The sequence below is a fragment of the Apodemus sylvaticus genome, chromosome 7, assembly GCF_947179515.1.
Source record: "Apodemus sylvaticus chromosome 7, mApoSyl1.1, whole genome shotgun sequence".
Classification (NCBI taxonomy): Eukaryota; Metazoa; Chordata; class Mammalia; order Rodentia; family Muridae; genus Apodemus; species Apodemus sylvaticus.
The window spans coordinates 6184808-6201271 of record NC_067478.1 but is presented as its reverse complement, the minus strand read 5'-3'; the positions used below and the strand labels follow the sequence as shown (position 1 = coordinate 6201271).

The window sequence follows — 16464 nt, the reverse complement described above, 5'->3', positions numbered from 1 at the left end:
ATGATTTTTGTGCTTCCCTTGTAAGGGCTTCTAATTTTTGATCCATTTTCTCCTGAATTTCTTTAAGTATGTCCTTCATGTGTTCCTGTACCAGCAACATGACCAGTGATTTTAAATCCAAATCTTGTTTTTCTGGTGTGTTGGGGTATCCAGGACTTGCTAATGTTGGAGAATTGGGTTCAGATGCTGCCATAATGCCTTGGTTTCTGTTAGTAACGTTCTTACATTTGCTTTTAGCCATCTGGTTCTCCCAGGTGTTAGATGGTCTTATTGTCACTGGCTGGTGCTTCAACCTACTGTGGATCTTTAAGGTTATCTCTGCAACACTGGATGAGTGGGTTTCTTCTGGCACAGATTACTGATATGCTCCCTTCCTCTTTTGTGCCTTTGGAGCCCTTCTCTGTCTTGCCTCAAGCAATATTATACTTAGGTTGTCAAGGTTAACCAGGTGTTTTCTGTCTGCTCTATTATGGAGCAAAGATGTTGTGGTGGGGGTCACTCCCTCTGTTGATTCTCACATAGGACACAAGTCCTGCGATGGACTGGCTTGCAGATGAACTGCCTATGTGCTTAGTTCCTGAGTGCAGGCAGACCCCTGGTGGTTTGCACCACCAGAAATCTAAAGCTCAAGGTGATACAGTACCTAGTGATCTTTTTCTGTCCCCGGCAGGCAGCAAATATGGCTATGGGGCTTCTCTCCTTCCACAGCCTGGTTATAAATTTATAAATGCTTTTTTAAGTACATATTTTCCTGAAGATAAGTTTGTGAGGGTTTTCAACTATCAACAATTTATCTGATATTCTTAAGACTGCAAGTGAAACATTCTCTTCTTTAATGAGCAAGTGTCAGATGCCCTACCAGCATCTGGGTCCGTGCTCTTTGATGGCACGTCTCCATTTGACTGGTATGAGCTCTGTGACTTGATTTGAACAAAAGGATGTTAGTAAAGAGGACACAAGCAGAAGCATTCTTCCTTGCCTGTCACTGTCACTGGGGTCTTTCTCTGGACTCTCCTCATCTCCCAGATTAACATGCCCTTCATAAATCAGACAGTGCAGGGTAGAATATAGGAAGGGGACAGATCAGAGTTATGCAGAACACACTCTTGAGGGGTAAGAGTGGACAATGACCAAGGGGCCATTGTGCTGATCTATATCCCAAGCAGATTTTCTATCACTTCTCTACAACAAGCATGTCTTTTTGGGGGACACTGCTTTGTCCTGGCGATTGGCAGGTCCATTTGGACTGCTCCTAATGGGAGGAATCACCATATGTCCTTGTCCTTTGATCACAAAGCCCACTGCCAGGTGGAAAGCCTGTAAGATTTGGGGCTCCAGAATCCAATTCTGTTATCTATCAATGACCTCTGTCTGGGCAGGTGAGGGTCTCAGGCCTCCTCCAGAGACAAAGACAGCAATTAAAACTCTGCTGCTCTAGTCCTTGGCATTATATCCTATTACTTATGAAGGAGAGGGGTCTAGCCGCTTGTCCCCCAAGCCTGTTAATATCTACCCAGTTACACAACAGTGAGGCTCTTTCTTGTTCTGCTTGCTTTGCTGTCTTCATGAGGACAAGCTGGTCTAGCCTGGGGCAAGAGGAAAGTAAAATATGAAACAGAGTTAAAATGCACTAGCATCCCCACCACTTGGGAATGATCCAGGTCAGAAAGCAGCTGTCTGTTTTCCAGAGGGAGCCTACAAAGGTCGATGGGACCACAGCCAAGCAGACCTGAAGCCAGCCACAGACATAAGTGAGATTCACTAAACCAGCCAAGCAGGCTGAGTCTTGCAGACTCTCCAACTCAACTGAGAGGTTTGACTGTCTGATCAGAACATTTGGAAGTTTCTGGATACATTACGGAATTGTAGCATATGTATATTGTAAAGATTCTGGGAGGAGTTAGTGAGAACAAACAAACACTAAAGTTGTCTGAGAATACAAAGTGTTAGGAAATGTTAAATCAATAACAAAGTGGCAACTGTCAACATATAAGTCAGGTACTAGTCAGGCAGGTCATAAAACTCATATTTCCCTCATCTCTAGGAACCTACACACACACACACACACACACACACACACACACACACACAGCTCTCAGAGAGTTAGCAGCAGCTGTCTGACATGCTACAAACCAGACCTTTCAGTTGCTTGATATGGTTAAAAATGCATTAGCTCCTCTCCAAAGAGATCCTGAGAACAGATAGAACAAAGGAGGCTGTGCTAAGCGCCGGATGAACTTGAAGTAATGAGGTCTGTAAGTTGACTTGAACAGACGAAAATGATATTAAGCTTTCATGGAGGACAAATGAAAGTATCTACCTGTAGCATCCCTGTCAGGCAGAGACCCTTTGCCATTTAAAACTCTGCCACGGCCTTGCATTCTTCCCAGGCAGCTGAGGGTTTAATAAGACTTTGTGCAGACACCTAACCTGCCCGTTGCCAGCTGCCTGCTGGCAACCCCAAGACTCTTGATGTGGAAGCTGACAATCTGAGCTAACATCGGGACAATGGATTCCCTAGACACAGGGGCAAAGGCTGGCACAGTGATATCTGTCTGCTGCCCTCTCATGCATGCCATTCTCACACCAGTCTGACTCCAAGTCAGTCCCCATGGTCAGCTTGGGCTTTAATTCTAGGCATAAGGATCTTCTGTGCAGAGTGCTGCTGCCCTTTGCTGGAATGCCAAGGTCTTCCTTGAACAGATCCAGCCTTAACTCCTTTATAGTCACCAACCTTCCCGCCCCTGACTAGAGTTACTTACTTGCTCCCATTTCTCTCACTGGTGGGCTACAGACCCTTCAGTTGCTTCCTTTTCTCTCTCAGAATCAGGCCATAGCCCTCCCTGCAGTTCTCTCTAGTGAGAAGAGTTAGTAAGAAAGCAGGCTGTGCTGTGGCCGTGAGTCTCCCTCCCACTAGCAGCTGAGAGCAGGCGTGGCTCCCACTCCTTAGACCTTACACTACAGTTAGTCTTTATCAGTGCCTTCCTGATTTGAGCCACAGGACATGTTAGGCTCAGTCATGGGAATGAAACTTGCCACCTGCCTCAGTGTCTTTGAGTCAGAAGCCTCTTCGTCCTCTGGTCCTGAAGGGTCTGTCATTTCAGAGCTTATTATGGGACACTAGGCAGCTGCTCTCACAATGCTGTCCCTCTTCAAGTCGTGATCACGCTTCTCCGTGGTTTGAGGCTCTCTCTAATGAAGCTAATTTTGTGCCAGCTCTTTCCTATGAACATACATTATATTTCTAACACCTCTGCATTGGCTTTTGTCTTTTTTAGGTGGCCCACCATTCTATCTTCACATACAGACATGCACTGACACTGCTCATGGATCCTTGAGGGATGACACACATGCTCCTTCCCTACAGCACTGGGTATTCCATGCAGAACAACACTGATGTGCTTTCAGTGTCCCAGCCTCACCTAGGTCAGCAGGTGCTGACCCAGCAGGGAAGGGCCAGGACTCTGATGTTCCAGAGTTCCAGAGTGCTATGCTTAGGAGCCATGTGGAGGAATAATAGCTGTTTCCAATGCAATAAGACAACTGCCAGTTTTGTCTTTTGAGAATTCTCAAGCTTTATTATATGACTATATCTTCAACAGTTCCTTATAAATTAAAGTAGTTCCATCCAACTACAAAAACACTTTCTGCATGTGTTACATTTGAGTTCTCACTGAGACTTGTTAACAGAACAGGTAGCCATTTTAATAGTCCTATTTGAAGAAGGGCCTTAATACTCATGTAGAGCACCTGTTTATGATTAAGTTTCATAAACAATTATAAAATCAAAACAAACAAAAAAGTTTACAAATAAAACATCAGGATTTTTCTTAAATTGTAAAATTGTAACATCCTAACTTAAATGCCACCTGATGTCCTCTCAAAGCCATGGACATTCACAAAGTATAAATTTATAACAATACCAATTTTTATGCCTATTTCACTAAACATTTTAAAATTTTTGACAGAAAAAATATAAAGACTGCAAGTGTTTTCACAATTAACTTTTGGAAACACTTGACTAACATTAAAATTCAGATATTAGGGCATCTATCTTTTTTAAATTGTTAGTTATAATTGCAATACATTCTCCAGCTTTTAGTCTTGTCCCATCAGGCAAAATACAGTCCTCTTCATGGTAGCTCTGAAATGGGCTGCCTGTGGGAGCTTCCGGGCTGCACTGAGACAACTGCAAAGAGAGCCGTACAGTTGATCACAACTACAGCAGGTCCTCCACACAGGTCAGCACAGCGACAGAAGACTGCTTGGTTTCTGAGATTAGTATTCCTCCAATACACTGGTGCACAGGTTTTTATGTGCAGGTAGATGGTCAGGTGATAAGCTCTATGTATAACATGATGTCTCTGTGTGTGTATGGGGGGTTGCCTAAGTTGTAGATTAGGTTCTACCTCTTTTCTCCAATGTCATCTACTTACATTTTTAAGTTTATACCTTGGTACAGTGTGATCTTCCATCTGAGTTTTTTATATTGGTTTATTTTTTAAAATATTATATAAAGTACATTTTAAAATAGTTTCAGTTACATATTCTGTAGCCATTCTTTAATAAGAATTTACATTATCCACTAAAAGTCCTTACTATAGCTTAGCTGGGAAAGATAGTAGTAACACACTGTGCACATACAGACTAACATGAGTTTCAGTTTTAAAGTTCACTACAGGGAGACTAGCCTCTCATGTAATTGAAAGACAAGGGTATGCATGTAATTCACGATATAATATGTACCTTTTAATCCAAATAATTATTCAGCAAACATACTTATTTGCATATGGATTATCTTTTAAAGTGAGGCAGATTTGTAAAGGTCTGATTAACTTGTCCTTTGTTAACGACGTCAGACAGGACCTGTAAGCAGTACTAATGTTAGCTCAAGAAGAGTGTCCTTGGGGAGGAGACTCAGGGAAGGACTCATCTGCCAGAGCACATAGGGCAGAGCTCTGATTGTCGGTGGAATGTGCTCTTTCTACTTTCATGACTGGCACACATGCTCAGGAATCATAAAAAAATCTGACAGGCAACTGTGAAGAAAGCAGCGAATTTACAACTCTGAAAGGGGCTCACAGGTATCTGCTCAGAGACAACATAGTCCAGATTTGGAATTATCTGCTGACTCTCTTTAGTGTGTTTAGTGTATCAGAAAGCATCTTCTAAAACGAAAAACCCTATGGAAAACACATCTCCAATTTTAAGTAGAGGCCACATTAATTCTTTGCAGAAACAGTGAAAATAAAGAAGAAATAAAACAGCAAAGTCCAGGGGTGTGTGATTACTTCTTTACTTTTAAGGTGGGATCGCACCAGCTTTAGTGGCTGGTTTCAGGGCTGCTCTCACTGAGGAAGCCCTAAGCTTCCAGAGACATGAGGAGCTACAAGTGAGAACCTGTAGGAGGTCCTCACCTGGCAGTAAGTTAAAATAAGTAACTTTTACAAAGCAAGAATCTAAAACAAAAAGACGGCCTACCTGGGGCTGTATTAAAACTATGTATCTTAGAATTAGAAATAAAAATCAAAAGTGATTTCTACTCTATCAAGCTACTAGTTCTAAAGGCAAAACAGAAGCCAGTCTATGGCTATAAAATCTCCAGGAGGTCACTATTAAAACCAGCCAGGCTGTAGTTTTGAGAAGACAAACCACTGGGCTGAAAAAGAAAGAAAAGAAGGGGGAAAGAAAACCAAAAACCACAAACCACAAACCACACTGCATAAAACCATGCAGTGTTGAACTGAGTACACACTTGCTAAGCAGGAATAATTTGCATATTTATGTTTGTATTATAATTTGTGTTACTGTCTAGACATATTATTTATTATATAGTATTTATATTATATCTATCATTTGTAGTATAACCCACATCACCAGTCCACACATCCTGTTCTACAAGTGCAGCCATGCACGGAAGAAGCCTGTGTACTGGAAGCATGGTGGAGAAATGCATTGTGGGTTGATTCCCAGCCTGCAGATCAGGACCTCTGTGCTGCTGGCAGTGACTGGGAGCTGTCTGTGTTTTCCACCTCAGCAAGGGCTGGCATCTGCTTCCTCTAACACATTCATCTCTAGGACACTAGATTCTGTACACTTTCCTTAATCTTTAACTCAGCAAGAAAAGCATTAAAGACCCATCTTCAGCTGAACACTACCTATGACTCCAAAACTCAGGAGTTATTGCTGAAACAGGTGGATTAATGTTTGAGGCCTGCCTCCACTACACAGAGAACCTACACCACCAAGGAAGACCCTATCTACAGGAGAGCTAGAAAAAAAGATGGGAGATCCTTGTCTTCATACTGGCCAAGGATCTGAGTGAAGCCAGCAGTCTGACAGCTTGTATGAACGATCCACCCACTTCTAAATCCAGCTAAGCTGAGGGGGACTGGCAAAGATGCAGTGTCCCTAGGTGAGTATGTGGGAAACGACAGAAGAACTTAATCCATTCTCTCTTGGAAGGAGCTCTGCCTCTGTCACCTGACACATACCCTGCTTGTCTTATCTAACTCCTAACACAGTTCCTAAAGTAGGACATGAGTAACTGCCAAGCAGCTCAGGTCCCCAGCAGCAGGACTGGATGTACATTGAGTTTATGTTGTTGACAAATAATAAGGCGACACAATCCCAGTGATTACATTGGGGATTCTGTCTCGGGGTGCTCTCTTGACTGGCGTACATTATGTATCTGAATGAATTAATGAAACCTATGAAACCTCCTGCTACCATTTGTTTCCTAACTACTTAGGGAACAACTATACTAGAGGGTAAAGAGTCTACCCAGAGACTGATTTTTATGCATGGCTGGCCTGATCCTGCCTTTTATAAATGGCCTGAGTTTTATATCACAAACTCTGATCCATTTATTCAGATATTGGATAGTAAGAACACACAGCTCTCTGAGTATAACATAGTTAAAAACAAAAGGAACTAGGAGCGATCCTGGACGTGGTGGAGGTGACATGGGTGCCCTGGTGAGCTCTACCTCTGCTCTCTTAACACTGAGAGGTTTTGCCTTACAGTAGCTAAACCATGCACATGTCTTAATGCATAGATGGGACAGAGAAGGTTCCCACCAAGCTATCCCATGTTCCAGGGAGCTGCTACTACTGTATCTCACTTCTCTTACCTGGAAAGATTGCAAGCAAGGGAGGAGTCTATTGCTATTCATCTAAAACTGTCAACTTCACTGAACTAAGAAATCTCCATAGAAGTAATGATATTTAGGAAGCAAGTATGCCAGTTTGGGCTTTTCTAGAGACAGAGCATGAGAACTCTGAGCTAGCTAACACATGAGTTCTACGACACATTCATAACACAGCTGACTTACTCAAGTCAGATTCTAGAGGTGTTATTGGGCAGTAGGGAGTGGCAGGCAGGAGATGGGGCTCAGCTGCTGGAAGTAGGTCACTGGGGCAGGCCCATGGGTGCTCTTGCCCTGGCCCCTTCCTGTCTTCTTGTTCTTCTGTTTCCTGTCTCAGCCGGATATGAAGTGCTCTGCACCAGCATGACCTCCGAGATGAACTGACTCTAGCCATTTCTGTCAAGTCTTGGGTCATGATGGCTAATACCAGGTCTCTCTACTAGCCATTTCTGTCAAGTCTTGTGTCATGATGGCTAATACCAGGTCTCTCTACAACGGTCTACCTCAGCTATAGGAAACCTCTGCCTCTTCCTTTATCCCAACCCCAAAGATCTAAAGTTAAAAGACTACCTTTGTGTAAACACATATTTTCCCCAGGAGTATCATTTGGTTTCTTGACATCCTCGAGTTTATTAACATGATGATCAGTGGCTCAGATTTAGATGTGGAGAGAAGTGCTGTATATGATTAAAATGTTTATCAGTCAGAGAACCTGAAGCTGCAGGAGTGCTTCTGCATACTAACCTGCTCTCCCTGTGACTCATCCTCTCTTGCTGTGGGTTCTTGGACTTGCTGCAGCATTTTCTCCAGTTCTTTCAGTAAACCTTCTGTCTCAGAGACAACTAAAGGAAATCATGAACACAGGAAAAGCTGCATCTTTAGCTAATTCCATATAATTCATAATCTCTGTATTGGTTATTTTATTTACTTCCACTTCAAATGTTATCCCCCTTCCTGGTTTCCCCTCCAAAAATCCCCTCTCCTAAGAGGGTGCTCCTCTACCCACCCACCCACTTTTTACTTACTGCCCTAGCATTCCCCTACACTGGGGCATTGAGCCTTCCCAGGAAACAAGGGCCTCCCCTCCCATTGATGTCCCACAAGGCCACCCTCTGCTACACATCCAGCTAGAGCCATGGGTCCCTCTATGTGTACTCTTTGGTTGGTGGTTTAGTCCCTGGGAGCTCTGGGGAATCTGGTTGGTTGATATCATTGTTTTTCCTATGGAGTTGCAACCCCTTTAGCTCCTTCAGTCCTTCCCCTAACTCCTCACTGAGGTCCCCATGCTCAGTCCAATGGTTGGCTGCAAGCATCTGTATCAATAAGGCTCTGCCAGAGCCTCTCAGTAGACATCCATATCAGGCTCCTGTCAGCAAGCATTTGTTGGCATCTGCAATACTGTCTGGATTTGGTGTCTGTATATGACAGGGATTCCCAGGTGGGGCAGTCTCTGGATGGCTTTTCCTTCAATCTCTGTTCCACTCTTTGTACCTGAATTTCCTTTAGACGGGAGGAATTCCAGGCTAAAATTCTGAAAAGGATGGGCGGCCCCATCCCTCAACCTGGGACCATGCCTAACCCCTGGATATGGTCTCTACAGGTTCTCTCTCCCCTTTGTTGGGTATTTAGGCTAATGTCATCCCAGTTGGGTCCTGGGAGACTCTTGCTTTCCTGGCATCTGGGACTTTCTGTAGGCTACCCCTAGTTCCCTATCCCCCATTGCTACATACTTCTGCTTAATGTATGTCTCCTCTTTCTCCTCCCACACCTGATCCTGGCCCCCTTTCCTCTCCCCTTCCTCTCTTCCTCCCAGGTCCCTCCCATCCTCTACATCCTGTGATTATTTTGTTCCCCCTTCTAAGCAAGACTGAAGCACCCACACTTTGGTCTTCCTTCTTCTTGAGCTTCATATGGTCTGTGAGTTGTATCATGGGTATTCCAAGCTTTTTGACTAATATTTACTTATCAGTGAGTGCATACAATATGTCTTCTTTTATGATTGGGTTACCTCACTCAGGATGATATTTTCTAGTTCCATCCATTTGCCTAAGAATTTCACAAATTCATTGTTCTTAATAGCTTAGTAGTACTCCATTGTGCAGTACCACATTTTCTGTATCCATTCCTCTGTTGAGGGACAATTGGACATTTCCAACTTCTGGTTATAAATCAGGCTTCTATGAACATAGAGGAGCATGTTCATAGTGTGCTTGTTATATGTTAGAGCATCTTTTGGGTATATGTCCAGGAATGGTATAGCTGGGTCCTCAGATAGTACTATATCCAATTTTCTGAGGAACTGCCAGACTGATTTCCAGAGTGGTCGTACTAGCTTGCAATCCCACCAGCAATGGTGGTGTTCCTCTTTCTCCACATCTTTGCCAGCATCTGCTGTTGCCTGAGTTTTTGATCTTAGCTGTTCTGACTTGTATGAGGTGGAATCTCAGGGCTGTTTTGAGTGCATTTCTCTTATGACTAAAGATGTTGAACATTTCTTTAGGTGCTTCTCAGCCATTTGATATTCCTCAGTTGAGAATTCTTTGTTTAGCTCTATACCCCATTTTTAATAGGGTTATTTGGTTCTCTGGAGTCTAATTTCTTTAATTCTTTGTATATATTGGATATTAGTCTTCTATTGGATATAGGACTGGTAAAGATCTTTTCCCAATCTGTAAGTTGCCGTTTTGTCCTGATGGTTGTGTCCTTTGCCTTACAGAAGCTTTTCAATTTTATGAGATCCCATTTGTCTATAATGGATCTTAGAGCCTGAGCCATTCTATTCTCAACAATAAGAGAGCTTCTGGGGCAATCACCATCCCTGACCTCGAGCTCTACTTCAGAGCAACAGTGATAAAAAAACTGCATGGTCTTTGTACAGAGACAGGCATGTAGATCAATGGAATAGAATTGAAGATTAATTCATAATCTTAACCACCCAGAAAGAATTCTTCTAAGTATTACAGAAATAAACAAATAAACTTTACTATTTAAAAATGTTTATCTGTACTTAGCTTAAAAAATAAGAGATTTCCTTATAGCTTTTTCTTACCTGCTTAATTTTTGTAATCATATGGTTTATATATGACCTCTGCTTGTAGCAAATTCTATTATGAATTTCCAAGCTAAATTTTTATCATTCTTTGAAAGGAATAGCTAATTTTCTTGATATGTATATAGTATAAATTCTTTTGAAATATAAAAATCTCATTAGAAGTTGTTGTGTATTTCTTCTTAATTGGGGTCCCAGGGTACCAAACTCAATTATGTTTATAAATCTCACATCACAACCAAGGAGCTATAGGCAGTTGAGAGTGGGGGAGGTCAGTTTTCCATCTTCTGGTAGGTCTACAATACTGTAAATGGTCCCATGTCCATGAGCATTGAGACTAGACTACCAGATTATTTGGGAGGTGAGGAGGGGAAGACACAAAGTTAAAAGAGCAGGGTAAGTTGGGAGTGGACTTGGGAGGAGAAGATGGTTGGAATCCCTGTACCATGTAGGACATCAAAGGCTGCTCTTAGGAAGGGGAGGCATACAACAAAGCGGCTGGCTGCATGACACTCATCCTTGCTTTTCCATCTCCTTTTCCACTTCCTATGTGGGACCTGTGTGAGTGGTGCCTCTGCGGGGTGCACATGCACACTTGTGGGTGCTTGTGGAGGCCTGGGGGTGCTGTTGGGGATGATCTTCCATTGCTCTATTACCTTATTTACTAAGAAAGGAGTCTCAAGCTCTCTGACGTGGCTAGTCCTACTGGCCACCTTGCAGCCCACTGGTATTTGTCATGGTTTCTGGAGATTCTGACTAAGGTCCTCACACTTGTATAGCTAGCAATTTAACTACTGAGCCACCTCCAAGTCCCCACAGGCTCATCTGTTTCCAATCCAAGTGACAACATATGTTAGTTGCCCAGTATGATTAAAAAAAAAACCCCACTGTACTGATAAATGTCTTTTTTGCATAGTTATTAAGTCGAAAAGGTGTTTACTACTTCATTTAATATGTTGAGACAAAATAATGACCCCACCACCACCTAAGAAAGAGCCTATGACAATGACAGAATTGAATTCTGATTAACAACAGGCATTTGAATTCTCTGCCTAGATAAAACAGCAGTTTTACTTGATACAAAATCTTGCTGAAGCAAAGATCAGAGAAAACAGCACACATGTTTGCTGCATGGCCCCAGAGACAGAAGCCTGCCCAAAGCTGGCATAACCTGGAGGAAATGCCACACCCTTGCCTTCCTCCTGACCCCTGCACTGACACAGTACTTCCTCTCCTTTACCAGTGCAAATCACCACAAGTCATACATCTAGATGTACCCAAGCAGGGCATAAGAAAGAGAATTTTAAATCCCAATAAAGTGCTATTAACAGCAGTGTTGACCAAAATCATGGCAGTTAGGAAACAGAAAATCTCACTATGGCTATTCCTATAGCACAGGAAATCCAGTTTTCCTTTTACACATTTTGAACATTACACACATTACAATTTACATAAAGATTTGAACCAGCATATCTTTGCCTAATCATTCTTCTATTCAATTAATACATATTTATAGTGCATCTACTGTGGGCCAGGAACTTAAGAAAGTAAGCATAGACTAAGACACTGTCCTCACTGTGATCTCTGCCCAGCCAACATTAGGCTATTTGCAAAACTTGTTTTAAAATAACCCAGAAGAAGCTTGGGAGTAAGCTATTATGTGTAACAGCAAGACAAAGCTTGCAGTTGACATCTTGGTTACCTTCCAAATCAGCTGTTTGATTTTGTTGTGGCTGAAGACAAGAGTATTCCATTTTGGATCAGGAGTACTCAGAGTCTGCTGGGCCTAAGAATCAGCTGGGTAATTCATTTTAAACACAAATACACCATGTGTACTGAATGCAAACTTGCTAGAGGAATGTATGCTTGTACTGAAGCATATTGAATGAAATTAACATCCAATTTTACTAGATTAAAAAAATCATTCACTTATTTGTGTGTGTGTGTGTGTGTGTGTGTGTGTGTGTGCATGCCATAGCATGCATGTAGAGGTCAGAGGACAACTCTGAGGAGGAGGTTCTCTCCTTCCATCTTGTTAAAGCAGGATCTCCACTGCTGTTTCTGCAAGCAGCACACTATGGGCTGGCTTCATGCTCCTGTGTCTCCTCTTGTCTCAGTGGGAACGCTGCAGTGACTACTCTGTGCTGCCTAATCCAGCCCTTGCATGAGCTCGGGGATCAGCTCATGGTGTCAGGCTTGAGCCACAAGTACTTCGACACGTGGAGCTGTCTCCACTGCTCCAGTTGTGGTAGATTTCTCTTTAGTAACCTAACCTGTTAATCTACAGGCCACTATTTGTGCTTACCCTCAGGCTGACTCTCTAGTTCCCCTCACAATTTTGTCCCTACTTTACATTCTGAGTTTTTGAAAACTGACACTGAAATTTAATATCCTGTTGAAAAATGGATTTTAAACTATGCTATAAAATAAAATGGCAAGCAAACATCTTTATACTTCTAACACTAGGCTAAAGTACAATCAGGTTATAATGAGGTATGCCATTACCAAGTTCACTGTAATCTCTGTTTGCAAGTAATCTGGAAAAGTGTCTTCACTGCCTTTTGATCAAAGGGTAGAAAGAGTAATGGAGGACTTCATCAATTGGCCAGGACTCTTAACAACTTGACTGATGTTGATTTCTGCTTCCAGAGCAACAGGAAGCTTGTATTTCTATAAGCATTCTTATATTGTAAACTGAAATTCAAAAATAATTCATAAGAAATGGCAGTTGCTGTAATCTACAGACTCAGTTATCAGAATTGGTCAATGATATCCTTCAAAGCTGGAGACAGAAGGAATGCCTGTGCTGATTGTACAACCAGCATCTCCTATCTGTGCTGATTATCCTTAGTTTCCAGACTTGATTCAACTGGCTGTTGAGAGTAAGAAAGGGAGAGAGAAATAGTGATAGTTTGAAATCTTCCTTTCTAATTTGTATCCCTTTGACCTCTTTATGTTGTCTAATTGCTCTAGCTAGGACTTCAAGAACTATATTGAAAAGATATGGAAAAAGGGGGCAGCCTTGTCTAGTCCCTGATTTTAGTGGGATTGCTTCAAGTTTCTCTCCATTTAGTTTGATGTTGGCTACCGGTTTGCTGTATATTGCTTTTACTATGTTTAGATATGGGCCTTGAATTCCTGTTCTTTCCAAGACTTTCAGCATGAAAAGATGCTGAATTTTGTCAAATGCTTTTTCAGCATCTAATGAAATGATCATGTAGGGTTTTTTTTGAGTTTGTTTATGTAGTGGATAGCTTGATGGTTTTCCATGTATTGAACCATCCCTGCATCCCTGGGATGAAGCCTACTTGATCATGGTGGATGATCATTCTGATGTGTTCTTGGATTCAGTGGGCAAGAATTTTTTTTATTATTATTCAATATAATTTATTTACATTTCAAATGATTTCCCCTTTTCTAGCCCCCCCCCACTCCCCGAAAGTCCCGCAAGCCCCCTTCTCTTCCCCTGTCCTCCCACCCACCCCTTCCCACTTCCCCGTTCTGGTTTTGCCGAATACTGCTTCACTGAGTCTTTCCAGAACCAGTGGCCACTCCTCCTTTCTTCTTGTACCTCATTTGATGTGTGGATTATGTTTTGGGTATTCCAGTTTTCTAGGTTAATATCCACTTATTAGTGAGTGCATACCATGATTCACCTTTTGAGTCTGGGTTACCTCACTTAGTATGATATTCTCTAGCTCCATCCATTTGCCTAAGAATTTCATGAATTCATTGTTTCTAATGGCTGAATAGTACTCCATTGTGTAGATATACCACATTTTTTGCATCCACTCTTCTGTTGAGGGATACCTGGGTTCTTTCCAGCATCTGGCAATTATAAATAGGGCTGCTATGAACATAGTAGAGCATGTATCCTTATTACATGGTGGGGAATCCTCTGAGTATATGCCCAGGAGTGGTATAGCAGGATCTTCTGGAAGTGAGGTGCCCAGTTTTCGGAGGAACCGCCAGACTGATTTCCAGAGTGGTTGTACCAATTTGCAACCCCACCAGCAGTGGAGGAGTGTTCCTCTTTCTCCACACCCTCTCCAACACCTGCTGTCTCCTGAATTTTTAATCTTAGCCATTCTGACTGGTGTAAGATGAAATCTTAGGGTTGTTTTGATTTGCATTTCCCTAATGACTAATGAAGTTGAGCATTTTTTAAGATGCTTCTCCGCCATCCGAAGTTCTTCAGGTGAGAATTCTTTGTTTAACTCTGTACCCCATTTTTTAATAGGGTTGTTTGGTTTTCTGGAGTCTAACTTCTTGAGTTCTTTATATATATTGGATATTAGCCCTCTATCTGATGTAGGATTGGTGAAGATCTTTTCCCAATTTGTTGGTTGCCGATTTGTCCTCTTGATGGTGTCCTTTGCCTTACAGAAACTTTGTAATTTTATGAGGTCCCATTTGTCAATTCTTGCTCTTAGAGCATACGCTATTGGTGTTCTGTTCAGAAACTTTCTCCCTGTACCGATGTCCTCAAGGGTCTTCCCCAGTTTCTTTTCTATTAGCTTCAGAGTGTCTGGCTTTATGTGGAGATCCTTGATCCATTTGGATTTGAGCTTAGTACAAGGAGACAAGGATGGATCAATTCTCATTCTTCTGCATGCTGACCTCCAGTTGAACCAGCACCATTTGTTGAAAAGGCTATCTTTTTTCCATTGGATGTTTTCAGCCTCTTTGTCGAGGATCAAGTGGCCATAGGTGTGTGGGTTCATTTCTGGATCTTCAATCCTGTTCCATTGATCCTCCTGCCTGTCACTGTACCAATACCATGCAGTTTTTAACACTATTGCTCTGTAGTATTGCTTGAGGTCAGGGATACTGATTCCCCCAGATTTTCTATTGTTGCTGAGAATAGTTTTAGCTATCCTGGGCCTTTTGCTGTTCCAGATGAACCTGATAATAGTTCTTTCCAACTCTGTGAAGAACTGAGTTGGGATTTTGATGGGTATTGCATTGAATCTGTATAGTGCTTTAGGCAAAATGGCCATTTTAACTATATTGATTCTACCGATCCATGAGCATGGGAGGTTTTCCCATTTTTTGAGGTCTTCTTCCATTTCCTTCTTCAGAGTCTTGAAGTTCTTGTCATACAGATCTTTCACATGTTTGGTAAGAGTCACCCCAAGATACTTTATACTGTTTGTGGCTATTGTAAAGGGGGTCATTTCCCTAATTTCTTTCTCAGCCTGCTTATCCTTTGAGTATAGGAAGGCCACTGATTTGCTTGAGTTGATTTTATAACCTGCCACTTTGCTGAAGTTGTTTATCAGCTGTAGGAGCTCTCTAGTGGAGTTCTTTGGGTCACTTAGGTAGACGATCATGTCGTCTGCAAATAATGATAGTTTGACTTCTTCCTTTCCAATTTGTATCCCTTTGACCTCCTTATGTTGTCAAATTGCCCGAGCTAGTACCTCAAGTAAAATATTGAAAAGATAAGGAGAAAGGGGGCAGCCTTGTCTGGTCCCTGATTTCAGTGGGATTGCTTCAAGTTTCTCTCCATTTAGTTTGATGCTGGCTACCGGTTTGCTGTATATTGCTTTTACTATGTTTAGGTATGGGCCTTGAATTCCTGTTCTCTCCAAGACTTTAAGCATGAAGGGATGTTGAATTTTGTCAAATGCTTTTTCAGCATCCAATGAAATGACCATGTGGTTTTGTTCTTTGAGTTTGTTTATGTAGTGAATTGTATTGATGGATTTCCGTATATTGAACCAACCCTGCATTCCCGGGATAAAGCCTACTTGATCATGGTGGATGATCATTTTGATGTGTTCTTGGATTCGGTTGGCAAGAATTTTATTGAGTATTTTTGCATCGATGTTCATAAGGGAAACTGGTCTGAAGTTCTCTTTCTTTGTTGGATCTTTGTGTGGCTTTGGTATCAGCGTAATTGTGGCTTCATAGAAGGAATTGCGTAGTGTTCCTTCTGTTTCTATTTTGTGGAATAGTTTGAAGAGTATTGGTGTTAACTCTTCTTTGAAGGTCTGGTAGAATTCTGCACTGAAGCCATCTGGTCCCTGTGCTTTTTTTGGTTGGAAGACGTTCTATGACTCCTTCTATTTCTTTAGGCATTATGGGACTGTTTAGATGGTCTAGTTGGTCCTGATTTAATTTTGGTATTTAGTATCTGTCAAGTAAATTGTCCATTTCCTCCAGATTCTCCAGTTGTGTTGAGTACAGGCTCTTGTAGTAGGATCTGATGATTTTTTGGATTTCCTCAGTTTCCGTTGTTATATCTCCCTTTTCATTTCTAAGT

The 16464-nt window shown here is 42.0% G+C and overlaps 1 protein-coding gene across 1 annotated transcript in view; it reads right to left on the bottom strand.

Moving 5' to 3' along the window:
* Positions 1 to 4027: 4027 nt before the first annotated feature.
* The window catches only part of Zcwpw2 (zinc finger CW-type and PWWP domain containing 2), a 121314-nt gene continuing 108877 nt past the window's right edge, over positions 4028 to 16464 (bottom strand). Inside the window, exons 8-9 of the mRNA XM_052187036.1 lie at positions 7892 to 7989; positions 4028 to 4189 (exon numbers count right to left, since the gene is read on the bottom strand). Coding sequence (XP_052042996.1) covers positions 4028 to 4189; positions 7892 to 7989 — 260 coding nt within the window. The remainder of the gene's footprint in view (positions 4190 to 7891; positions 7990 to 16464) is intronic.